The 27,284-nt window shown below is 40.3% G+C and overlaps 1 protein-coding gene and 1 long non-coding RNA gene across 4 annotated transcripts in view; one reads left to right on the top strand and one right to left on the bottom strand.

Moving 5' to 3' along the window:
- ACOT4 (acyl-CoA thioesterase 4) overlaps positions 1–27,284 on the bottom strand; it is a 44,435-nt gene that overhangs the window by 5,742 nt on the left and 11,409 nt on the right. Inside the window, exon 1 of one of the 3 annotated variants that reach the window (XM_026008553.2) lies at positions 167–1,189. The exons of the other annotated variants lie outside the window; for them this stretch is intronic. Coding sequence (XP_025864338.2) covers positions 167–620 — 454 coding nt within the window. The 5' untranslated portion in view covers positions 621–1,189. Of the gene's footprint in view, positions 1–166; positions 1,190–27,284 lie in introns of those variants that run through there. 3 annotated transcript variants of the gene reach the window in all.
- Positions 1,158–25,417, top strand: LOC140599400 (uncharacterized). The gene is made up of 2 exons (XR_012002232.1): positions 1,158–1,258; positions 24,117–25,417. It is a non-coding gene; the product is annotated as an uncharacterized lncRNA (long non-coding RNA).

Raw genomic sequence — 27,284 nt, 5'->3', positions numbered from 1 at the left:
TTAATGGAGCCCAACAAGTTAAAATACTCCCTTTTGGTTGTCTGGCCACCGACCGAGTCATTGTCAGCTTCTTTGTCCTAAGGGAGGGGCTACGCCCGCCGGCAGCAGCACCGGAAGCCGCCGGCCACGTGGGCACCGGGTGCCGCGTCCCTAACTCCTCACTCACCCGGGGGCAGGAAGAGCGAGCCGCGCACCCGGCCCGCGCGCACCGGCACCCGCCGCACCCCGGGCCGCAGGAAGTGGCGCTCGTGCAGCGCCCGGCCCAGGAGCCGCCCGGCGTCGGGCTCGTGGCCGTCCAGCACCTCCAGCTCCACGGCGAAGGGCGTCTGCACGTCCCGCTTCACGAACCGCCAAAAAGGCGTCTCGGGCTCCAGGGCCCAGAGCAGCCCCATGGGCTCGAGCCCCACGAAGCTGCCGCCCAGCGCGGGCGCGCGCGCCAGGTCCAGGAGGCCGCGGTCGTCCGCCCGGTAGCGCGCGTGGGCCCGGAAGAGCGCGCCCCTCTCGTCGCGCAGGGACGCGCGCAGCGTGACGGGCTGTCCCGGGCCCAGGCCGCGCACGGAGATGCGCACGGGCTCGTCCCAGGCGCAGCGGCCCGCGGGCTCCAGGCTCACCGTCGCCATCCCGGCTGCGCGCCGCGCCGTCTGGACCTCGGGCTGGGAAGCTGCCGTTCGCGCCCGAGCGCGGTCCAGTCCCGGCGGCGGAGTGCGCCTCGCGGGCCCGCGGGGGTCAGGCGTCCCCTGGCGCAGGAGCGGCGGGAGGCGGGGCCGCGTCCGGAGGCGTCTGGGCGCCGCAGGCCTGTGGGCCTCGTTCGGGGAACGCGCCGGAGGCTAACGCCGCAGGTGGTTGTCCCAGGCCAGGCGGGGTGCTCAGCCCGCCTGCACAATGCACTCTCCCTCCAGCCGTTCTCAGCTTTGTTGGAGTCAAAATTGGGTCACCTACTCGTGGTAAAACCAGAGCTGAATGAGTTTAGGCAAAATTCCAAGAATTCCAGCGCCTCCCTGGAAAGGGCAACTCTGTTTTTTTGTTGTTTTTAATTTTTAGTTTATTATATGTAGAAAAAACACGCCAACCCTCAGCGTACAAGTCCAGTGACTTTTCACAACCTGGAATATACCCACGTAACCAAGCACGCGAATCCAGAAACCTCATTACCTGCACTCCAGTAGCCACCCTCATTCCTGCTCCTGGCACCAACCCCTGTCCCCGAAGGTACTACTCTTCCGACAAAATGAGTGGTTTAATGGGAATGAATCCTTCGGTGCGTCCTCTTCCCTGTCTTTCTTCTTTCACTCAACATTGTGAGATTATGTGTACTGTTGGGTGTAGTTGTAGATCGTTTATTATCATTGCTAAGTGGTATTCCATTTTGTGCCAGGACAAGTGTTTGTCAGCTTTACTACCAGTGGGCATTTGATCGTTCTCAGATTGAGACTATAGTGCAGTGAACATTCAAGAACCTATCTTTTGTCCAACATAGATGTGCATTTCAGCGGGGTATATACCTGGGAGTGGAATTGCAGTATTATAGGGAATGAATATGTTCAGCCTTAGTAGACAGCAAAAGTCAACCTTTTGAGTGTGACCACAGAAGCAGTGCAGGTATACAGTTCAGAGATGCACAGTATTTTATTTATACATACAACAATAACTACTCCTTATCAATGCCCAAATGCTTTATCTACAAAATTTAACCTGTTCACAAAACACTGGGAGGATTTTTCAAATATTGCAGAGGAGGTACTTGAGGCTTGGAGAATACTTAAGCCGCTGAAGTTATCTAGTGACAGAGCCTTAACTAACTCCAAATGTAGAACTCAAAGTTGTGCAGCAGCATTCTGGTGAAGTATAATCCGAGTTCTAGCTCTGGCTTTATTAACTAGTTCTGCAGCGTTAAGCAAGTGTTTTATTTCTCTGGGTCTCATAGTTCTTGTAGGCAACATGGTAAAAGTCTCTCATAGAGGATCAGACATGGTAGTGTATGTGAAAGTCATAGAATATGTGAAGCAGAAAGGTAATGTTTGATTTATTTTTTTAAAAGGTTTTATTTATATATTCATGAGAGAGAGAGAGAGAAGCAGAGGGAGAAGCAGGCTCCACGCAGGGAGCCCGATGTGGGACTCGATCCAGGGACTCCAGGATCACGCCCTGGGCTGAAGGCAGATGCTCAATCGCTGAGCCACCCAGGTGTCCCTAATGTTTGATTTCCTAATCACCAGAGACTGAGCATGTGTGTTTCATTTCTCATGGTCTCCAAGTAATTGCCACAGGTTTGCATATTAAACTAATCTGTATTACAAAAATAAAAATAAAAATTTCCTCTTTTTTAGAGAAAAAAGTACATTTATTTGAAACAGATGTAAGCAATACTGAAAAGTTTAAAATGTGAAATGATAGAATCTCTTCTCCTTCCAGTTCCCCTTTTCCCCCAAAGATAGGTGCATACATCTTGATTTTTTTTTCTGTATGCTTGCAGTATATAAGCATATGGGTGTGTGAACATACTATATCTACTGTTCTGCAATTTGCTGACCTATGTTTTCATTTTTCTGTATATACAGAAATAGAATTGATGGGTCATGTGGTAATTCTATGTTAAACCTTTTTGAGGGGCTGGCTGCCAGCCTGTTTTTCAAAGTCCCACTTGAAATCCCACAGCAGTGTATGAGAGTTCCAATTTCTCCACATTTGCCAACATTTGTTATTATCTGTTTTCTCATTATAGACATCCTAGTGGGCTATAGTCTCTTTATAGTTTTGATTTGCATTTCCTTCATCTAATGATGTTGAGTATCTTTACATGTACTCATTAACCATTGTATGTTTCTGGAGAAAGGCTATTTATAGATCCTTGTCCTGTTTTTTTAAATTGGTCTGTCTTTTTTTTTTTTTTTTTTTGGTCTGTCTTTTTATTATTGAGTCAAAAGACTTGTTTATTGTGTATACATGTTCTTTATCAAATATGTGATTTACAAATATCTGCCCCCATTCTGTGGGTTCTCCTTTTATTATTTTTTTTAAAAGAAAGGTTTTTTTTTTAAGATTTTATTTATTTATGCATGAGAGACACACACACACACAGAGGCAGAGACATAGGTAGAGGGACATGTAGGTCTTTGATTTATTTTGAGTTAATTTATGTATGGTTTGAGGTAGGAATCCAAATTCACTATTTTGCATGTGGATATCCAATTGTCTCAACACCATTTATTGAAAATATATCTTTTTAAGATTTATTTATTTATTTATGAGGGTTGCAGAGAGGAGAGGCAGAGACATAGGCAGAGGGAGAAGCAGGCTCCCTGCAAAGAGCCTGATGTGGGACTCGATCCTGGAACCAGGGATCACAACCTGAGCTGAAGGCAGACACTCAACCGCTGAGCCACCCAGGCAGCCCTGAAAAGATCATTCTTATTTTCTTGGCACCCTTGTCAAAATTCAACCGACCATAAATGTGAGAGTTTATTTCTGGACTCTCAGTTTTATTTTGTTGATCTTTATGTTGGTTCTATGTGTGTATCACATTGTCTTGATTATTGTTGCTTTGTAGTAAGTTTTGAAATTGGGAATTATGAATCATCCAACTTTACTCTTTCAAGATTCTGTGTTCTTTGAATTTCCATGGGGATTTTAGGATCAGCTTGTCAATTTATATCAAGAAGCCAGCTGGAATTTTGTTGGAGATTGCATTTAATCTGTACATCAATTTGCAGAGTCTGCCAAGGTGACCATAACAAATCACACAGAGTGGTGGTGTGAACAACATAAATTAACTTCCTGTTCTTCTAGAAGATAGAAAACAAGATCACAAGGTGTCAATAGGGTTGTTTTCTTCTGGGGACCATGAAGGAAGAATCTGTTCCAGACCTCTCTCTTGCCTTATGGTTGACAATCTTGTATCTTCATGTGTTCTTTTCTCATGCATGTCTGTGTCCTAATCTCCTCTTTTTATAAGACACTAGTCATATTGGATTAGGGTCCATTCATATGGCCTCGTTTAATTTAATCACCTTCTTAGAGGCACTATTTCCAAATACAATCACATTCTGTGGTGCTGAGGATTAGAATTCAACATGTGATTTTTGGGAAGCCAATATTCAGTCCCATAACGGGAACAGTGCCATTTTAAACAAACTAAGTTAATTAAGATGTAATATTAAATCTTCTGATTCATGAAGTGGGATGTTTTTCCATTTATTAGGTCTTCTTTATTTTCCTTCAACAATATTTTATAGTGTAGGGAATGCTTTTGAGGATACTCAAATATAGATACTCTCAGATTAGAAAAATCACTTCCCTTATTTTCTTCAAATACTATTATCACTTATATTTTAAAGTGAGCTTATTAAATGCAACAAGTTTAGAATTGTGTCTTCTTGATGAATTGAAATTTTTTTAAAATCATGATCTTTATCTTTGGTAATACTTTATTTTTTGCTTTGAGCTCATTTGGACTGATAATACAGGTACATCAGTTTTTTGTTGTTAGTATTTGTCACGTGTATCTTTTTCTCTGTTTTCCCTTTTTTTCTTTTTCTTTTTTTTTTTATTTATTTATGATAGTCACAGAGAGAGAGAGAGAGAGAGAGGCAGAGACATAGGCAGTGGGAGAAGCAGGCTCCATGCACCGGGAGCCCGACGTGGGATTCGATCCCGTGTCTTCAGGATCGCGCCCAGGGCCAAAGGCAGGCGCTAAACCGCTGCGCCACCCAGGGATCCCCCTTTTTTTTTCTTCCTTATATTTTTAAGCATTTGGTATGTCTCTGGGAAAGAACTGTAATAAATTTTTTAAAAAATCAAGTCTGAGGATGCCTGAGTGGCCCAGCGGTTGAGCGTCTGCCTTTTGCTGGGGTGATGATCCCATATCCAGGGATCAAGTCCCCCATTGGGTGCCCTGTGAGGAGCCTGCTTCTCCCACTGCCTATGTCTCTGTCTGTCATGAATAAATAGAATATATTTTTTAAATTAATTAATTAATTAATTGAAAAATCAAGCCTGGTGTTCCATTTATGTTAATAGGCAAGTTTGATCCATCAATAATTATTGATTACTGATATATTCAGGTATTACTGTCATTTTATTGTGTGCTTTCTCTGTGCTGCTTTTGTACTTTCTTGCCCTCTTTTGGGTTGATAAAATTTCCTTTTTTCTTTTCTCTTTTATTTATACAGAAATCAAACTATTTTTTAGTGGTTACTGTTGAATTTTTAAAAAGGTAACTGTTGTTTTAATGTTTACTGTTAAAATGTTAACAGAGTGAAGAGTTAACATCCTGACCTCTCAGAAAATAACAAAGACCTTAGAATACTTTAGCTCTCCGCCAACTTTTTTATCTTTAATATTTTTGTTGCTGTTTCTGTTTAATATCTGCTTTGATTTTTTTTAAAGGGTTTTATTCGGGGGGTGGGGGTGACTGGGTAACGGGCACTGAGGTGGGCACTTGACAGGATGAGCACTGGGTGTTATTCTATATGTTGGCAAATTGAACACCAATAAAAAATAAATTTATAAAAATAAAAAAAAACAAGAAAAATCTGTTCAAAATATAAAAAAAAATAAAGGGTTTTATTTATTTATTTGAGGGAGAAGCAGAGCACAGAGGGAGAGGGAGAAGGAGAAGTAGGCTCCCCACTGAGCAGAGAGCCTGACATGGGGCTTGATCCCAGGACCCTGAGACTGTGACCTGAGCTAAGGCAGATGCTTAACCAACTGAACCACCCAGGCACCCCTATTTGATTTTTTTAATCAGTGCTTTTTTCCTGTGTTTATATGGCTATATTTTTATCTGACTTATTGAGATAAAGGATTGGTTCTTTTGTTTTTCTTTTTTTTCTTTCTTTTTTTTTTCTTTTTTTTTTATTTATTTATGATAGTCACAGAGAGAGAGAGAGCGGCAGAGACACAGGCAGAGGGAGAAGCAGGCTCCATGCACCGGGAGCCCGACGTGGGACTCGATCCCGGGTCTCCAGGATCGCACCCTGGGCCAAAGGCAGGCGCCAAACCGCTGCGCCACCCAGGGATCCCCACTTTTGTTTTTCTTATTATATTCCAATAAGTCTATTTAGGACTGTACTTTACTTTTGAATAGTGTTTCATTATTGTATCATCATCACTAATTTTTTTAAACATTTATTCAGACTCCCTGCTGAGTGCAGAGCTTGTCACAGGACTCTATCCCAGGAACCAGAGATCATGACCTGAGCTGAAACCGAGAGTCAGATGCTTAACCAACTGTGCCACCCAGGCACTCATGGATTTATTTTTTTAAACAATATATTTTGGAGTACCTAACTGGCTCAGTAAGTGGAGCATGTGGTCTTTGATATTGGGGTTTTGAATTTGAGCCCCACATTGAATATAAAGATTACTTAAAAATAAAAACTTTTTTTTTTTTTAAAAAAGGTCTTTTCTTTCCTGTGAAGGGATTTGGGAGAAGACAAATTATGGATTTAGTCCATCAAGTTGAGCTAGTATTATTTCCTATATTTATTGTTGATTTGTATTTTACCTTCTGAGAGCTGCTTTTTGATATCTTTTGGCCAGATTTCTTACTGACTTGTAGAAGGCCTTTATTTATTACCTGTACATTATGTGTTCTATTTTCTCCTGTTCTGTAACTTTAATTTTTCATTTTCTTTTATCATATCTTCACATTTTATGATGTTCAATCTCTTGGTCTTTTCCTTTGTGTTGCTAAAAACCAAAATTCAGGGAGCCTGTACTCTCTCTTCTCTGCTCTTTTCAATAAATAGCATTTAGGCTTAAAAAAAAAAACAAAAAACAAAAAACAAAAATTCAACCAAAAAATTTGAAAATCTAAGTGACTTTATTAAACATGATTCATAATTGGGTAGCAGATATTAGCAAAAGAAAATAAAAGGATTGTTTCAGGCAAGGTCACCCTTCCTTAGGGGGAGGGTCAGGGAGATCTTATACTGATGACCCATCTTTCTTTGGGGAATGTAGAGGGCCCTGTGACTGATTCCTCACTGAGGCTGATCAGAAAATTCCTGACTGACTAGTTCAGACTATGTATCCAGGAGAGGTTAGAATTGCGGTTAGGTTAGGTTTTAAGCCCAGGTTTGCTGACTTGGGGACACCATTTTAGGCCTGTGATTTTCTTTTTAACAAGTTTCCTGGTTTTGTGTTAGGCTAATGATTACCTTCTCCTATGTATGATTATTAACATTTTCTCTTTTATCTTTTTCCCTAATGGTATACTTGTGTGGCTTTATTTTTGACACTTAAACTTTTATTCCCTCCAGAATCCAGTTAGTCTTTTAAGAATTCTTTAGCCATGTCATGAATTTATAGTAGTTAGGATTCTTTTGATTGCAAGTAACAAAAATAAACTCGAACTGGTTTAAATTTTTTTTTTTTTATGATAGTCACACATAGAGAGAGAGGGGCAGAGACACAGGCAGAGGGAGAAGCAGGCTCCACCCAGGGATCCCTCGAACTGGTTTAAAAGGAAGGGCAGCCCCGGTGGCGCAGTGGTTTGGCGCCGCCTGCGGCCCGGGGTGTGATCCTGGAGACCCGGAATCTAGTCCCACGTCGGGCTCCCTGCGTGGAGCCTGCTTGTCCCTCTGTCTCTCTCTCTCTCTCCCTCTCTCTGAATATATAAATAAATAATCTTTAAAAAAAAATAAGGAAATTATACATTGCAGGGGAGGAAAAATTATTTCCCTCTGCCTTCAAGGTCTCCTAGCTGGTCTAAGAATTAAATTGACATGAGACAAATTAACAGGAGAAAAAAAAAAAAACGTTTTATGCTGTGCACGTGGAGGCCCAATAATGAAATTGAGACCCAAAGAAATGGGGATCCCTGGGTGGCGCAGCGGTTTGGCGCCTGCCTTTGGCCCAGGGCGCGATCCTGGAGACCCGGGATCGAATCCCACATCGGGCTCCCGGTGCATGGAGCCTGCTTCTCCCTCCGCCTGTGTCTCTGCCTCTCTCTCTCTCTGTGACTATCATAAATAAATAAAAATTAAAAAAAAAAAAAAAGAGACCCAAAGAAATGACCCAGGCAGGGCTTTTTTTTAAAAAAATTATTTTTATGGCAAGCAATTTTTATGCATTTTAGACAAAGAGCCAACACATTTATGAGGTATTGACAGGACAAAGAAAACTTGTGTTTGGGAGCTCAAATCAGTAAGAAGTTCTGAACAGAATCTGGGCTAATGTAGTAAATTAGCAAAAGATAACAAAGTTGGTGTGGGGTGACCCGATAGGGTGGAGGCCAGTGAAACAGCAGGTGGTGAAATAATTCACCCAAGGCAGAACAAGGAGATAGAAGTTTACTGCAAGGGAGCAGAGAGCAGGACAGCAAGGGAGAAACTATCTGCCAGGAGGCAGTGGTGGGGGGCTCTACTAATGTATGGGGGGGGGGGGTTACTGAGGAGTATGGGAATGTATGCAATTTTCCTTTTTCAGTACCTGTGCCTGGTTGTAAGTAGCGCATTGGTCAGCTAGGGCATATGACTGTTTTGAGGTGGGTCCCCTGATGAACCTGTTTGCATTCGGCCCAGTAGTCACTGCGGGGGCCGTTTTATCTCACTCAGGTTTTCATTGCTCAAGCCTATTGCCTAAAAGTGGCCTCTACAGTTGGCTTATGTGGCCTTCTCAGCTCTCAATTCCCTATCTCTGGTGATAAAGGATGTCTCTTACCTCCTGGTACCGGGAAAGTGACTTTCACATGGGAGATTTATTTCCTGCTTTCAGAGGGACGGGGGGGTTCTTAGGGTCCTTCTTGCACAGGCTGCACTTAAAATAGTGTATTTAGAAATAATCAGTATGCCATTGTGGCACATTTGGGGGTGGTCTGCCCAGGTCCCCTGCAGCATCTATTAGAATGTCCAAAATGCAGAACACAGACAACACCAAACACTACCAAGGGTGAGGAGTAACAGGAACTCTCATTTATTGTTCCTGGGTATGCAAAGTAGTATAGACACTTAGGAAGACAGTTTGGCAGTTTCTTACAAAATTAAACATACTTTACTATATGCTCCTCCTTAGTGTTTATCTAAAGGTGATGAAAACTTACATCCACACAAAACCCTGCACATGGATGTTTATGCCAGCTTGATTCATAATTCGCCAAAGCTTGAAGCAACCAAGGTGTCCTTCAGTAGATAAATGGATAAACAAACTTTAGTACTTCCAGACTTTGGAATCTTATTCAGCAATAAAAAGAAATGAGTTATCAAGCTATGAAAAGACATGGAGGAATGAAATAAAAGAAGCCAATCTGAGAAGGCTACATATTGTATGATTCCAACTCTGACATTCTGGCAAAGGCAACATGGCAAAAGATCAGTGGTTGCCAGGGGTTGCAGGGGAGGGAGGAATGAATAGGTGAAGCACGAAGGATTTTTAGGGCAGTGAAACTATTTTGTGTACTGTAATGGTGGATTCATGTTATTATACATTTGTTCAAAACCATAGAAGGTACAATACCCAGAATTAACGTAAACTAAGGACTTCAGGTAATAACAGGTCAAGGTATTTTAAGAATTGCAGCAAATGCAGAACTCTGTTGGGGGATATTTGGTATTAGGGGAGGCTGTGCATGTATGGGGCAGGGGGTATATGTGAAATCTCTATACCGTTTTTTTTTTATTTGAATTCAATTAGCCAACATGTAGTACATCATTAGTTTCAGATGTAGTAGTCAATAATTCATTAGTTGCGTATAACACCCAGTACTAATCACGTGCCCTCTGATGCCCACCACTCAGTTACCCCATCCCCCCACTCCCCTCCCCTCCAGCACCTCTCAGATTGTTCCCTAGAGTTAAGAGTCTCTCATGGTTTTTCTGGGAAATCTCTGTACCTTCTTTTCAGTTTTACTGTGAGCCTAAAACTGCTCTAAAAAACAGTATTTTAAAAAAAATAAGGAAATTTATTGTATGGGAATTCAGGAATAGGTCTGGTTTCATATTTGATTGATCCAATAGCTCAAGGATGATAACAAGAACTGTTTCTGTCTGTCTGTTTGCCTGGCCATTTATGATGTCATAAGGTGGCTGCCAGAATGTGGCTTCATACTTCTTCCTTCATGTTTAGTTGGCGAGGACATTCAGATCCCCAAGTATGTGACCTAAATCACATATCGGCATTGCCTGGATGGAATGTTGAGATTGGCTTAAACCAAACAGGGATCACCACCACTGCCCTTGCCTTCAGGGTGGAGTTAGCTTTCCCTGAAGCCCATAGCTGAAGGGAATGGGTAATACCTGAATGAAAATCAGGAATTCTTATAAAAAGGAGAAGGATAGTGTTTGTTGGTACTGGACAACATCCTTGAGAGCAATGGAGGAGACCAATTAATGGCTTTTTAGAAGTTAAGCTAAGAAAGGAGATTTTTTAATAATAGGAAAAGAACATGGCATTAATAGGTCTTGTGACTATAATGGAACTAATGAAGGAATTTAGTGGTTGACTTTTAGAAGACTGTGGTTTTAGATTTGAACAGAGAATCTAACATTAGAAAACATGTTAGAAAACAAGAAGCAAGCAAAAAAAAAAAAGAAAAAAAGAAAAAAAGAAAAAAGAAAAGAAAACAAGAAGCAGGGTAGCCCCAGTGGCTTAGCGGTTTAGTGCCGCCTTCAGCCCGGGGCGTGATCCTAGAGTCCTGGTATCGAATCCCACGTCGGGCTCCCTGCATGAAGCCTGCTTCTCCCTCTGCCTGTTGTGTGTGTGTGTGTGTGTGTGTGTGTGTGTCTGTCTGTCTGTCTGTCTGTCTGTCTCCCTGGCATCTTGGCATCTTGGTGGGTCTCTAATAAATAAATAAAATCTTGAAAACAAGAAGCAATTAAGCACATAGTGGACATAGTGGTATTTCACTGTGAGAGGAAAATTTTCCCTCGGTTTGTCTTCAATTCTCAAAATCCATTGTGGGTGAGAGGAACATGCTGGAAACAAGTCAGGAGAAGGGGCTCAGGGGAAGCTATCCCAAAATATGTCACTTCGACATATTGATTATTTTGAGCTAAAGGCACTTGAAAAACAGCAGGTGCAAGAAAGGCCCTCATCCCCTCTTCCCCCTGCAACAGGAGATGAAAGACTCCCAGGTGAGAATTACTCTCCCTACACCAGGAGGAAAGAAGTAGCCTTAATACCAGAAGTAGGAGTCAAGGCTGAGAGAAGTCTATACAAGATCTTATTAAAATACTTCTCTTCCTTTAGTTTCCCCCATACACTGTACTTTTCTACAATTTCCACTCTGTTCAATCGCACACATAAGTACTTAGGTTTTGCCACTCCTTTGGGTCTTCCATTTCTGGGGGAGGAGACTTCCTTGTACACTTAAAAATCAAATTGATATGCTTTTCTTTTGTCAGTCTGTCTTAATGTCAATTTAATTCTCAGGTGGAAACCTCAAGAAGGTGGAGGTAAAGTTTTAACTCCCTACACAAACGAGATAAGGTAAACCCACAGGAAATTCCTAGCAGAAATTTTGTTGATACTGGAATGGTAATGAGTATTGAGGCAGAGCACAAACAAATGGATGTTGCTGCATTGGGGTGTGAGGCAAGAAGTCTGTCAAATTCCCAGAGCCTATTCCTGACAAATCCTCAGCAAGTATGGAAGATACAGTATTCTTGTCAGTAAGTTTGTCCTGACACTCAGAAATGCTGGTGCAGAGTTGCCCAGAGTGGTGAGCAGCTGATTGTGGGCAGAAGAAATCATCTACTTGTATACACCGGTCATGGAATCATCTGACTTTTTTATATTAGTCAGGAAATGAGGTAAACTCAATATTCTGTAGTAGTATTACCACAGGAGTAAGATAAAATGTAGAAACAAAGTATTAAATACTGACGAACTTTAATATGAAAGTAAAAAAATAAAATGTTTTCCATAAGAATCCAAGAAATTACAATGGTTTCACATTGTACACATCCTTAAAATTCTAATGAGCTGGTTCAGCTCTCTGTTTTTTTCCACAGTTCTCAGTTAGTGGCCTACTTTAAAGTTTGTTCTTAAAAAAAAGTTTGCTCTTCCACAAGCATGAATTTTTTTACTCTAGATTCAAAAACCTCTTTATGCTGATTAAATTAGTACTATGGTATTTGATTAGTTAAGTTCCTATGAACGTTGATTAGTTATGATTCTTAGAATTTTTTGATGTAGAGAATATTTATGTATAGTTGTGTGTGTGTGTGTGTGTGTGTGTGTGTGTTTAAGATTTTATTTATTTGACACAGAGAAAGAGAGAGAGCACAAGCAGAGGGAGCTGCAAAAGTAGAGGAAGAAGCAGGCCCCCCGCTGAGCAATGAGACCAAACTGGGGCTTGATCCCAGGAACCCAAGATTATGACCTGAACTGAAGGCAGATGGCCAACCAACTGAGCCATCCAGGTACCCGTTTAGGGATATTTTCTTCAGTGATTTTTCCAGCATTATTCTGCTGAAAGTGTAAGATCTCCTTTTCTTTTTTCTTTTCTTTTCTTTTCTTTTCTTTTCTTTTCTTTTCTTTTCTTTTCTTTTCTTTTCTTTGTTTCTCTTTTCTTTTTTAAAGAAAGGAGGTGTTCAGGGATGCCTGGGTGGCTCAGTGGTTGATTGCCTTTGGCTCAGGTCGTTTTCCCAGGGTTCTGGGATGAGTCTGCATCGGCTCCCCATAGGGTGCCTGCTTCTCTCTCTGGTTATGTCTCTGCCTCTCTCTCTCTCTGTCTCTCATGATTAAATAAATAAAATCTTAAAAGAAAGAAAAGAAAAAGAAAAGAAAAGAAAAGAAAAGAAAAGAAAAGAAAAGAAAAGAAAAGAAAAGAAAAGAAGGTATTCAGAATTTTTTAAAAAGCCAGCTATACATTGGATGTGGGTGTTGGTTACATGGATGTTCTCTTTAGACTTATTCATTAGTGGTAAAATATTTGTTTAATACACTTTTCCGTATATTTCACAATGGAAAATGCATTTTGACGTTTTACATAGGTTGAAAATGAAAAATGCTAATCAAATAGCTGATAAAGACTAATTGAGGGATGCCTGGCTGGCTCAGTCAGAGGATCGTGGGACTCTTGATTTTAGGATTGTGAGTTCAAGCCCCATGTTGGGTGTATTTAATTTAAAAAGTTAAAGAACAAAATGACTGGGGATCCCTGGGGGGCTCAGCAGTTTAGTGCCTGCCATTGGCCCAGGGCATGATCCTGGATCCCGGGATTGAGTCCCGTGACGGGCTCCCTGCATGGAGCCTGCTTCTCCCCCTGCCTGTGTCTCTGCATGTCTCTCTCTCTCTCTGTCTCTCTCATGAATAAATAAATAATAGCTTTAAGAAAAACAAAAAAGCAAAATGACTACTTGACTCTGAGGAAGTGAATAGGTAATCTGAATCCTTGCAGTGCTTTGGAATCTAACATTCACCAAACTAAATTTCTAAGAAGTGGGGAATAGGGCTAATAAGGTTGAAGGAGGGCTTGGCTTTGACAGACTCAGGTTTGGCATTGGGCATTTACTGAGCACAAACTTTTACTGTTGCACTTAAATTTTTTTTTAATTTATTTATTCATGAGAGACACACACAGAGAGAGGCAGAGACACAGGCAGAGGGAGAAGCAGGCTTGCTACAGGGAGCCTGATGTGGGACTCAACCTCAGAACCCTCGGATTGTGACCTGAGCTGAAGGCAGACAATCACTGAACCACCCAGGCTCCCACTATTGCACTTTTCTAAGAGCGTTGTATATTGTATAATGGCAAGGGTCAAGAGAAAACAACATAGCTTGAAATTCTGCCTTGTGGCTGGCATCTTGGTGGGAAACATTTACATTTATCAGTTTCTTACAGGATATGATAAAAGGGACAGATGAACAGCCAGATGATAAGATAACATATGGCGAGGTCTGGGAGAGTTCTGAGCATAGGAGCTTCTGTCCTCATAGAGTTGGGGTATGTGTCACCCTCCTAATGTAGATAAGTTCACCAAACTAGAAGCTCTAAAAATCTTGTACTATTGGGATTTTATGGAAATTTACTCACATAGGGATGATCAATTATTATATCAATTTACAGCCTCTTTTTTCTCTGGAGGATGAGGGATGAGGTGAAAATTCCAAGCATCTAATCATGGCTTGGTCTTTTTGGTGACCAGCCTACATACAGAAGCCCACCCAGAGTCACCTCAATAAAACAACAAATGCTCCTAATGCTTTTATTAAGAATTTGCAAAAGTTTAGGAGCTTGGTGCTGGAGCAGGGCATCAGAGACTAATAATTTCTTCTTGTTCATACCTTCCATCATTAACTCCATCTTGTGAGTTAATGCACATACATATACAGTTGGCCCTTGAACATGGGAGTTAGGGGTGCCAACCCTGGTACAGTAAAAAATTCACATATAACTTTTTTCACATATAATTTTTTACTCCCCAAAAACTTAACTACCATTCACCCTGTTTATAGGAAGTAGTGGAAAGAGAGAAATAAAGAGAGGAAAAAGGAGGGGAGGAAGGTCAAACTACTTACACATTGTTAACAATCAAGGGAAGGGATGTGAAGACATTTTTGAGTTGGCTGTCAACTCCTCCAAAACCATTACTACTATATCAAGGCCAGGGTTTAAACGTGTTTCCAGATCTACTTTTATATGTATTTATTTTTAAGATTTTATGTATTTATTTGAGAGAGAAAGCAGGAGCATGGAGGGAGAGGGAGAAGTAGACTCCTTGCTGAGCAGAGAGCCTGACATGGGGCTTGATCCTAGCACCCTGAGATCACGACCTGAGCTGAAGGTAGATGCTTAAACCACAGAGCCACCCAGGTGCCCCTCTTATATGTTTTTTTAACATCTGGCACCCCGAGACACACACCACCATGCTAATCCCACCCCACACTGCAATCCTGGAATTCCACTGTCAATACATATAAGAGAAAAAAGAGCCACTTCCTTTCCTGTGGCTGGGCCTGTTACCTACTGAAAGCATGGAAGGGCTTTAAGGGAATTCATGATAATGCTTCTGAAGTTATACAACACTATGTATATGAATATGAATACACACAAATGTGCATTCTGTTGGGTAGATGAGAAGGGGCAGAAATCATGGGCAAATTGTTCTGTTCCCAAATAAAATAAAGAACCACAGATATGAGGCCAGGTTAACAAATAACAGCTTACAACAGATAAGCAGTGTAAAAGAGAGAGTAAACTGCATTTGGGGATACTGAATCCCAACTCTACATTTCATATGCGAAGAATTTCTCTGAGACTTGGTTTCCTCAATTGTAAAATAAAGTACACATGCCTCACAGATTGGTGAGGATTAAGTGAGGAGCATACAGTGGTATCAAAGAAAAAGCTGACCCCCCCCCCAAAAAAAAGAGCATGGTGCTGGGGTGTTTTTAAAACTATTTTAAAGAAAACTTAATTTTTTAATTAATTAATTTTTGTTATTTTTTCATTAGTTTCAGAGGTAGAATTTAGTGATTCATCAGTTGCATATCATACCCAGTGCCCATTATATCAAGTGCTCTCCTTAATGCCCATCACCCAGTTATCCTGTCCTCCCACCCACCTTCCCCTCCAGCAACCCTCAGATTGTTTCCTAGAGTTTAGCGCCTCTTACGGTTTGCCTCCCTCTCAATTTTCTTTTCTTTTTTTTTTTATTTTTTTAAGATTTTATTTATTTATTCATGAGAGACACAGAGAGGGAAAAGCAGAGACACAAGCTGAGGGAGAAGCAGGCTCCATACAAGGAGCCCAACGCGGGACCGATCCCTGGTCCCCAGGATCAGGCCCTGGGCTGAAGGCGGCGCTAAACCACTGAGCCACCGGGGCTGTCCCTCCCTCTCAATTTTCATCTTATTTTTCCTTCCCTTCACCTATGTTCATCTGTTTTGTTTCTTAAATTCCACATATGAGTGAAATATGATATTTGTCTTTCTCTGACTTATTTCGCTTAACATAATAGCTTCTAGTTCCACCCACATCATTGCAAATGGCAAGATTTCATTCTTTTAATGACTAATATTCCACATGGTATGGTTTTTGAATTTCAGAGAAAATGTTAGAAATTGCCTCGTTATTTTTTTATTTTATTTTTTTAAGGTTTTATATATTTACTCATGAAGGACAGAGAGAGAGAAAGAAGCATAGGCACAGGCAGAGAGGGAGAAGCAGGCTCCATGCAGGGAGCCCGATGTGGGACTCGATCCGGGTCTCCAGGATCACGCCCTGGGCTGAAGGTGGCGCTAAACCGCTGAGCCACCAGGGCTGCCCTCGTTATTATTATTATTTTTTAAAGATTTTCTTTCTTTATTCATGGGAGATGCAGAGAGAGAGACAGAGACACCAGCAGAGGGAGAAGCAGGGTCCGTGCAGGGAGCCCGATGTGGGACTGGATCCCAGGACTCCAGGATCACGACCTGAGCGGAAGGCAGATGTTCAACCATTGAGCCACCCAGGTTCCCAACCTGGCAACCAAAATTGCCTTATAAAAAAAGATAATTGAGGAAATAACACCATCACCATAAATCAAGGCTTTTTTTTTTTTTTACTTGAAATATATTAAGCTTTAGGAAAAGTTTAGGAAGCTTATTGTGGAACTATTTTTATCAAGTGATGCAAATATTAAATTATTTATTTTCACATTAATCATTGTTAAGTAATTCATCTAGATAATGTCTTACTTATTGAAACAACTAAATCATAAAGCTCCATATGCCTAAGCAGGAATGTAACTTAAAATTTATTTGAACCAAGTGAATCCTTACTCATCCACAAAGAAGATAGCAAAGAACTAAAATTGTATTTGCTTTTTGAACTTTTAGTAGTTTTACATCTCATTAGTATTCTATTACTCCCTGGGTCGCTGCTTGGCTATTCAGGACATCCAAGATGTGTGCTAAGCCCCCTCTGGTCACCCTCCTTGGATTTGGGTCTAGGCCCCCAGGGAGCAGGATCTCATCCTGGTAGTGTAAGGCTCCCGTAGGAGCGGTGGGAGGCGGGGCCGCGTCCGGAGGCGTCTGGGCGCCGCAGGCCTGTGGGCCTCGTTCGGGGAACGCGCCGGAGGCTAACGCCGCAGGTGGTTGTCCCAGGCCAGGCGGGGTGCGCGGGGCCTCCTGAAATCTGGGCGTGGTGCTCAGCCCGCCTCTGGAACGCAACCCTTGTCTCCCTCCAGCCAGACTGGTAGGACTGGAGTGTATGAGGACAGGCAGAGTTTCTGGAACTCCACCCTCTCCTTGAAGAAGGGCAATCTTTGGAAAATGTAAAGCGTTAGAGATGCAGTGTCTAGGATTGCCTAAGCAGAAATTCCTTAGTAAACAATACTATTCATAGGAGCGACTTCTTCTTATACATCTGTTATACCCCAGACATATATCATTTCATCTTTAAGGGCTGCATTCCTTTTCCTTTATTATGGAGGAGGAAATTGAGCCTCAGAGAACCTTCACTACCTGCATAGGGTGACAGCACTAACAAGTGTCAGAGCCCTGGCTTGGGCTTTGTTGTCCAGGTACCCACGAGTGGCAGCACTGCATGTGTCCTGGCCATCTGAGCCTTAGCTTGGGGCAGATAAGGCTCTCCATCGACTTGGGCCTCACAGTATTAATACATAACAGTAAAATCCTACCGGATATGGAACTCAAATGGGATTGTAGATTAGAAAAATACATTAAAGCCCAAATGTAATATGTAATATCTTAATAACTGCCAGAGACTTGATTTGGGGGTCCAAATCCCCCAGATAATTTGTTCTAGATTTTCACTTCAACTCACTTTAAAACCACTGTTTAAGAAATCTTTACTGGAGGGACGCCTGGATGGCTCAGAAGTTGAGCATCTGTCTTTGGCTCAGGGCCTGATCCTGGGGTTCCACGATCTACTCCCACATCTGGCTCCCTGTGAGGATCCTGCTTCTCCCTCTGCCTGTGTCTGCCCCTCTCTGTCTCTCATGAATAAATAAATGGATTTTTTTTTTTTAAATAAGAAATCTTTACTGGAAAATATCAAATTACAAACGCTTAATGAATCATAAGTCTAAATGTAAGGGCTGAAACTATAAAACTCTTAGAAAAAAAACCGGAATAAATCTTTGGGATCCTGGATTAAGAGTGATTTCTTAAATAGCACCAAAGGCATAAGCAAAAAAAAGAAAAAATAAATTGGGCCACATCAAACTTTAAAACTTTTGTGCAAATGATGCCATCCAGAAAGTGAAAACATAACCCAAAGAATGGGAGAAAATATTTGCAAATCATCTTTCTGATAAGCAGCTGGTATTCAGAACATATAAAAACATTTGCAACTTGATTAAAAGACATACAACCTAACTGAAATGTGAGTGGAGGAGCTAAACAGACCTTTCTCCAAAGAAGATATACAAATGACCAATAAGTACATGAAAAGATGCCCAGCGTCGTTAGCCATCAGGAAAATGGGAGTTAAAAACCATAATGTAATACTACTTCCTACTCACTACATTGTTTGTAATAAAAAAGAGAATGTTGGTGAGGATGTAGAGAAATTGGATTTCTCACTGTTGTTGGGAGTGTAAAATGGTATGACCTCTTTGAAAAATGGTTTGGCAATTCCTCAATATATTAAACACAGAGTAAATATTTGACCTGCAATTCCACTCCTAGGTCTATACCCAAGAGAAGACATATGTCCATGCAAAGACTTGTATAGAGACATTCATAACAGCTTACTTTATAATAGCTCCTGACAGAAAACAACTTAAATAGCCATTAACAGGTGAAGGGATCAATAATATAGATCTCTCCAATAGAATATTATTCAGCCATAAAGAGAAATGAAATATTCATTTCAGGGGCACCTGGCTGGCTCAGTCAGTAGAGCATGTGACTCTTGTACTTGAGGTCATGAGTTCAAGCCCTATATGGGGCCTAGCACTTACTTAAAAGGAAAGAAATGAAGTATTGATGCATATTACAACATGGATGGAGTGTAAAAATATTATGAAAGAAGGGAAACACAGAAGGCCACATAATAAATGATTCCATTTACATGAAATATCCAGAACAGGCAAATCCAGAGACAGAAAGTAAATTAGTGGTAGCTAGGAGCTGGAGGAGGAGGGAATGGAAATTACTGTCAGTGGATATGGGGTTTCTTTGGTGGGTTGATGAAAATTGATGAAAATGTTCTGGATTCAGATAGTATTGATGATTGATAACTACGGATATACTAAAAATCACTGAATAAGATACTTTAAAAGGGTGATCTTTATGATATGTGATGTATATTTTCATAAAGCTGCTGAAATGCAACAAAAATTTTTAAAGAATGGGATAAGATACATAGTACTTTAAAATAATTTTGCACCTTATTTTAATATCGACATTTTTCTCTTATTAAAATATCTATTCATATAACATTTACATAATACATTGTAAATGTATTTTCTATTTTAATGTATTTTTTAAAGATTTATTTTATTTATTCATGAGAGACAGAGAGAGAGAGAGAGAGAGGCAGAGACACAGGAAGAGGGAGAAGCAGGCTCCATGCAGACAGCCTGATGTGGGACTCGATCTTGAGGAGTCCAGGATCACACCCTGGGCCAAAGGCAGGCTCTAAACCGCTCAGCCACCCAGGGATCCCTCTTCTTTTTTTTTTTTTTTTTTTTAATTTTATTTATCTATTCATGAGAGACGGCGGGCGGGGGGGGGGGGGGGCGGCGGCGGGGCACAGAGACACAGGCAGAGGGAGAAGCAGGCTCCATGCAGGGAACCCGACTTGGATTCAATTCCGGGTCTCCAGGATCAGGCCCTGGGCTGAAGGCAGCGCTAAACCGCTGAGCCACCCGGGCTGCCCTATTTTTATGTATTTTAAGTAAATGTTTTACGTATGTATTTTAAGTAAATGTAATACGTTTATTTTTGGAGTGAACCATGTAAGTTAAACTGCTTTGGTATATTTTAAAATACTTACAATTTTGTGATTTAAATGTCTAGTTCTAGGTTCAGTTTGTTTTATACTTTGTTTTAAATGCTATCTTAGCTAAAAAAGATTTCTCACCAAGATATATCAAATCATGGGACAGTCCTGGTGGCTCAGCGATTTAGCGCCGCCTACAGCTCAGGGCGTGATCCTGGAGACCCAGGATTGAGTCCCCACATCAGGCTCCCTGCATGGAGCCTGCTTCTCCCTCTGCCTGTGTCTCTGCCTCTCTCTCTCCTCTCTGTGTATTCTCATGAATAAATAAATAAAACCTTTTTTTAAAAAAAAAGATATATCAAATCAAATTGAAGAAACTCATCAATGGTTGTTCTAAATCATAATATTAATCTTTTCTTCTTGCTCACTAATTATGCAAAGGCTTCAATTAAAATTCTGCTAAGAAACTTCCATGATTTTTGCAATGTTTTTCTTACAAACTAATTAAAATGTGAAGTAGTGGAGGCAAAAATTTGAATTTAAAAGATTTCAGGAAATTTTAAGAGAAAATTGCAGGAGAGAAATGAGAGACAACAAGTAGATATAATTCTTTCTGGAAATTTTATGATGAAGAGGAACAGAGAAACTGGACAGAAATGGAATTAAGAAGCTTGTTTTTGTTTGTTTTGTTTAATTTTTAAAGTAATCTCTACACCCAGCACTGGGGCTTAAACCCATGACCCCAAGACCAGTAGTCACCCACTCCTCCAATTGAGCCAGCCAGGAGCCCCAAGAAGTTTTTGTTTCTTACTTTGTGTTTAAGATGGCAGAAATAACAGCATGTTTTAAGCTGATGGGAATTATATAGAAAAAAGAGAAGAAAATGTTGGAACTATGCCTTTGAATAGACAAGTACAGGAAATAGAAAGCAAGTAGAAGCGTTGACAAGATAGAAGCATGAACTGCTCATCTGTAATGAGAGGAAAGAAGACAGATTATAGGAGTACAAATGCTTTTAGGTGGGTCAATGTGATGATGGGAATTTGTGTAAGTTCATTGCTTGGTGCCACAGAAAATGAAGTCCTTTATTCCTTGGTCATTGAAGATGAAGAGAAGGCAGAGAAACTAAAACAATTCTTCCCCCAGGTTTGGCAGTGAAGGAGCTGAAATGAACCATGCACACTGATTATTAAGGGCCTATTTAAGGTTTATGGATATGAGTTTAAAGTGACACCAACAACAAAAAAGCAAATAGTAAAATGGTAGATATAAACTCAATATGTTAATTCCATTAAACATAAATGGACTAAGTAATCCAGTAAAAAGACAAAGACTGTCAAACTGGCTTTTGAAAAATTAAACTACATGCTACTTATTGGAGGAGACACAGGTTAAATATTAAGATACTGGAAGATTCAAAGTGAAAGGAAAGAAAAATATATACTATATAAATACTAACAAAAATAAAGCTGCTGTGGCTATATTAATTTAAGCAAAGTAAACTAGGGCAAAAAGTATTACTTAGAAGAGTCTTTTCTTTGTAATTAAAGGTATGGTGATGAAAAGTTTGCTTTAATAGGAAGATATTATGTTTCTAAAAACAGTCTGAAAATATAAAATGCAAAATCATCGTAACTGAAAGGAGAAAAAAAATCCCCAATCAAATTGAGAGATTTTTACTCATCTCAGTGACTGAGAATAAAAAGTTTTGTTTTGGGGATCCCTGGGTGGTGCAGCGGTTTGGCGCCTGCCTTTGGCCCAGGGCGCGATCCTGGAGACCCGGGATCGAATCCCATGTCAGGCTCCCGGTGCATGGAGCCTGCTTCTCCCTCCGCCTGTGTCTCTGCCTCTCTCTCTCTCTGTGACTATCATAAAAAAAAAAAAAAAAAAAAAAAAAAAAGTTTTGTTTTGTTTTTTTGGGAGATTTTATTTATTTATTCATGAGAGGCAGAGACAGAGGCAGAGACATAGGCAGAGGAAGAAGCAGGCTGTGAAGAGCCTGATGCAGGACTCAATCCCAGGCCCCCCGGATCGCCACCTGAGCCAAAGGCAAACCGCTCAACCACTGAGCCACCCAGACACCCTGAGAATAAAGAGATTTTATTTTACTTTATTTATTTTGATTAGGCAATGTTTAAATTTTATTTTTCTTTCAATAAGGTGGTACCATTCCTCAAGGAAGTAATGTAGTTTTGTATATTATTTCACAATGAAAGGAACTACATCTGCCTCTTCACCCTGTAACAGTCCCTGCAATGCTCCTTGATGATGTCCTTGGTCTTGAACCCCAAGATAAGCGGCAGGGTGGGGAAGAGGCAGCTGGGAGGAGCAGGGGCATCACAAGCTGGTGCACTGGGCTTCCCACCAGCAGGATATGCAGCTCACAGAGGTTCTAGAAGGAGAGTGGAGTGTGCGGTGCTTCACTGGGTGAGGGAGTGAGGACTCTGATGGAGCAGAAGGCTCAGGGTGAACCCCAGCATCACAAGTACAGTTGCTTTATTGTGGCTGAGTCTGGGAAGAAGATGCCTGGGACTGCTGGCAGTGCACCTTGCTCAAGCTTGTTCAGTGGGAGAGAACAAAGAGATCTTAAAAACCTATAAGGATATGAGATTTAAAGTGAGATAGTAAGTATAGTCGTTTTTGTTTTTTTTTTTTTTCTCCAGCCACATTCAAGTGCCCTGATGCAAATACAGAATTTCCAGAGAGCATTTAACGAGGGCTGGAATTCTGCCAAACTAGTATGAAGAAGTGAAGGTTGATGGTATTTGGAAGGAAATGGTTATATTTGACTGGCTAAGAAAGGGCACAGTAAAAAAATTGGAGGGATTAATGGATTATAGGCCCTAGTGGGTGGAAGGATTTAATCAGAGTACTAGACAGTGAGTTAGAAGACAGGGAATGTGGGAAAGTGGAGGTAATGGTCAGAAAATGGGATGTTTGCATGAATATAAGTTTTCAGATCCTTGGAATACCAAAGAAGGGGATGGCTGGACTATATGGTAAGAGTATGCTTAGTTTTTTTAAGAGATAGCCAAACTGTCTTTGAAAGTGGATGTACCATTTTGCACTCCCACTAATAATGGATGACAGTTACTGTTGCTCTACATCCTTGCCAGTATTTGGTGTGGACAATGTTCTGGGTTTTGGGCATTCTAATAGGTGCGTAGTGATTTCTCATTGTTTTGATTTGTCATCCTCTAATGACAAACAATGCTGAACATCTTTTCACGTGCTTATTTGCCACCTATATATCTTATTTGTTGAGATATCTGCTCAAGTCTCTTGTCCATTTTTAAAAAGATTGTTTGTTTGTTTATTTATTTATTTATTTATTTATTTATTTATTTAAGAAAGAGAGGGAGAGAACGAGCATGAGTTGGGGGAGAGGCAGAGGGAGCAGAAGAAGCAGACTCCTGGCTGAGCAGGGAGCCTGACTCAGGCTCCATCCTGGGACTCCAGGATCATGACTGAGCAAAAGGCAGATGATCAACCACTGAACCACCCAGGCATTCCTTTTTTTTTTTTTTTTTTTTAAAGATTTTATTCATTTATTTGAGAGAGAGAGAGAGAGAGAGAGCAAGAGCATGAAGTTAGGGGAAAGTGAGAGTGAGAAGCAGATTGCCCCACTGAGCAAGGAGGGAGCCCAAGGTGGAGCTGGATCGCAGGAGTCTGGGATCATGATCGGAGCCGAAGGCAGACACTTAACTGACTGAGCCAGCCAGGCGTCCCTGGTATTGTGTTCTTAACTTCAAGTTCCACTTGCTCATTTCTGGTATATAAGAAAGTGATTGAATTTTGTATATTAACCTTGTATACTGCAACCTTGCTGTAATTGCATATTAGTTCTAGCTTTTTTGTCAGTTCTTTTGTATTGTCTGCAAAGATGGTCGTGTCATCTGTGAACAAAGACAGTTTGAATTATTGCTTCCCAATCTGAATACCTTTTATTTCCTTTTCTTGTCTTATTGCATTAGGTTGAATTTCCAGTATGATGTTAAAAAGGAGTAGTGAGAGGGAACATCCTTGCTTTGTTCCTGATCTTAGTGAGAAACTAGAAGTTTGATGTTAGCCATAGGGCTTTTGTAGATATTCTTTATCAATTTGAGCAAGTTCCCCTTTATTCCTACTTTTCGGAGAATTTTTATCATTAATGGGTGTTGGATTTTGTCAGATGCTTTCTTCTGCATCTACTGATCATGTAATTTTCCTTTTTTAGCCTGTTGATATGATGGACTTCATTAATAGATTTTTAAAAAATATTTTATTTTTTGCCATACAGAGAGAAAGCACACAAGCAGGGGGAGAGGCAGAAGGAGAGGGAGAAGCAACCTCCCCACTGAGCAAGGATCCTGACTTGGGGCTTTATTCCAGGACCTCAAGATCATGACCTGAGTTGAAGGCAGTTGCTCAACTGACTGAGCCACCCACGCCCCCCAATTAATAGATTTTTTGAATGTTGAACCAGCTTTGCTTAGCTAAGATAAATCCCATTTGGTTGTGTTGTATAATTCGTTTTATTTTTGTTAAGTCCTATATTAATTTTTTAAGTTTTTTCATTTATTTTATTCATTTAAGTAGTCTCTATACCCAACGTAGGGCTCAAACTGGTAACCTCAAGATCAAGAGCCTCACATTCTTCCAACTGAGCCAGACAGGCACCCCTTCTTTCTTTGTCATCTACTTTGGAGAAAAAGAAGCATCTTTCAAATGAAAATTACATGTGCCCTTGCAACTCTGGCTCTCTTTCACCTGCTCTGTCCAGGTCACCCTGAAGGACACTATCTTTATTTGTAAGAAGCTGTAACTACATTTATACTTTATTTATGCTTCAGTTAGATTTTATTGTAATTAATAATTCAATTTCCAGGAAAGAAACTTACTCTCCAATCAGATATTCCAGAAATATTTCTACCGTAGTAGGGAAAAAGAGAGGTCTCTCACCTTGCTCTGACCATTTGAGACTGTACTAATTCATACTCAACTGACTCGCTGATTCTCCTTCATAAATCTGAATAGATTACATCACTAATGCCTGCATTTTCTTTGTTTCACTTTACATGGGCTCTGTGAAAAAGATAGGGCTTTTTCTTTATATGGGCTCTGTGAAATGATAGCTTCTTTTTATTTCCTGGTTGACCTATTCATTGTTTATTAGCATGTTATTCAACTTCTATATATTTGTGATCTTTCCACATATTTTCTTGTGGTTGACTTCTAATTTCCGCAGCATTGCAGTCAGAAAAGATGCATGGTATGACTTCAATCTTGGATTTGTTGAGACTTGTTTTGTGAGCTAATATGTGATCTAGAGAATGTTCTGTGTGTACTTGAATAGAATGTGTATTCTGCTATTTTAGGATGAAATGTTCTGATTATATCTGTGAAATTCCATCTGCTCCAGTGTGTCATTCAAAGCCATTTTTTCTTTGCTGATTTTTTGCTTAGGTGATCTATCAATGTAAGTGGGGTGTTAAAGCCCCCTACAATTAGTGTATTATTATCAATTAGTTCATGTTTGTTATTAACTGTTTTATGTATTTGAGCGTTCCCATGTTGGGTCATAAATATTTATAATTGTTATATCTTCTTGTTGGACCTTTTTATTATTATATAGAGTCCTTCTTTGTCCCTTGTTTTTAAGATTTTTTAAATTTATTTATTCATAAGATACACACACAGAGAGAGAGAAGCAGAAACATAGGCAGAGGGAGAAGCAGGCTCCATGCAGGGAGCCCAATATGGGACTTGATCCCAGGACTCCAGGATCACACCCTGGGCCGAAGGCAGACACTTAACCGCTGAGCCACTCAGGCATCCCCCATCTTTTTTTAAAGTCAATTTTATGCAATAAAAGTATTGCTATTCTGGCTTTCTTTTGACATCCATTTACATGATGGATGTTTCTCTATCTCTCTTTCAATCTGCAGGTGTCTTTATGTCTAAAATGAGTCTTTTGTAGGTAGCATATATGTAGATCTTGGGTTTTATTTATTTCGTCACCTTATGTCTTTCGATTGGAACATTTGGTCCATTTATATTCAACGTAATTATTTGTTTTCAATGCAATTATTGATAAGTATGCATTTATTGTCATTTTATTGTTTGTTTGGGGTTGTTTCTGAAGATTTTTTTCTGCACTTTTCTTTATTGATATATTTGGATTTCTTTCTCTTTATTTTTTGCATGTATATTAGTGGGTTTTGATATATGGTTACCACTAGGTATGTATATAACATCTTCTGCATATAGCAGTCTATATTAAGTTGATAACTGTTTAAGTTTTCCCTCTCCTTCCCACATTTTAGCTATATATTTTATATCCTTTTATTTTGTGAATTCCTTGACTGACTTTTCACAGAAATATTCATTTTTTACTGCTTTTGTGTTTCCTACCTTTATGCTGTCATTTTTGATCTCCATATTAAATATTAAAGAGTTCCTTTAATATTTCTTTCAGAAAAAAAAAATTAAAAAAAAATAATATTTCTTTCAGGGCTGGTTTAGCGGTCATGAACGCCTTTACTTTTTGTTTGTTTGGGAAACTCTTTAATCTCTCCTTCTATTCTGAATAATAGCCTTGCTGGATAGAGTATTCTTGGCTCCAAATTTTTCCCATTCAGCACTTGGAATACATCATGCCACTCTCTTCTGACTTGTAAAGCTTCTGTTGAAAATTTTCCTCCTAACCTTATGGGTTTTCCCTTGTAAATTTCCATCTTCTTTTGCCTTGCTGCTTTTAAATTTTTTTATCACTATATTTTGCCAATTTAATTACAATATATCTTTGTGTGGGTCTGCTTTTGTTAATTTTGTTGGGAGCTGAGATCAAGAATTGGACACTTAGGGGAATCCCTGGGTGGCGCAGCGGTTTGGCGCCTGCCTTTGGCCTAGGGCGCGATCCTGGAGACCCGGGATCGAATCCCACGTCAGGCTCCCGGTGCATGGAGCCTGCTTCTCCCTCTGCCTGTGTCTCTGCCTCTCTCTCTCTCTCTCTGTGTGTGACTATCAAAACAAAAATTTTTTTAAAAAGAATTGGACACTTAACCGACTGAGCCACCCTGGCACCCCTAAACCAGAATCTTCTTTTTTTTTTTTTTTTTTAAGATTTTACTTATTTATTCATGAGAGGCACAGCGAGACAGAGGCAGAGACACAGGCAAGAGAGAAACAGGCTCCATGAAGGGAGCCAGATGCAGGACTCGATCCCAGGACTCTGGGATCACACTCTGAACCGAAGGCAGACGGCTCAGCTGCTGAGCCACCCATGCATCCCACTAGAATCTTCTTTTAAATTGTATGGAACCTATTCATTATCCCTAAAGGAGAAACATATTCTCAGCCTTATTCTTTCTTGAGTTAATAAGAAAGTCTTCTACATCCCAAGGAAATGGTTTGTAATCTACACAGAAATGAATTTACAAAGATAATAATCATAATCACAACACTA

This window comes from Vulpes vulpes, chromosome 6 (genome assembly GCF_048418805.1).
Source record: "Vulpes vulpes isolate BD-2025 chromosome 6, VulVul3, whole genome shotgun sequence".
Taxonomy (NCBI): Eukaryota; Metazoa; Chordata; class Mammalia; order Carnivora; family Canidae; genus Vulpes; species Vulpes vulpes.
Note: the sequence above shows the minus strand (reverse complement) of the source record. Positions and strands in the feature narration are given on the sequence as shown.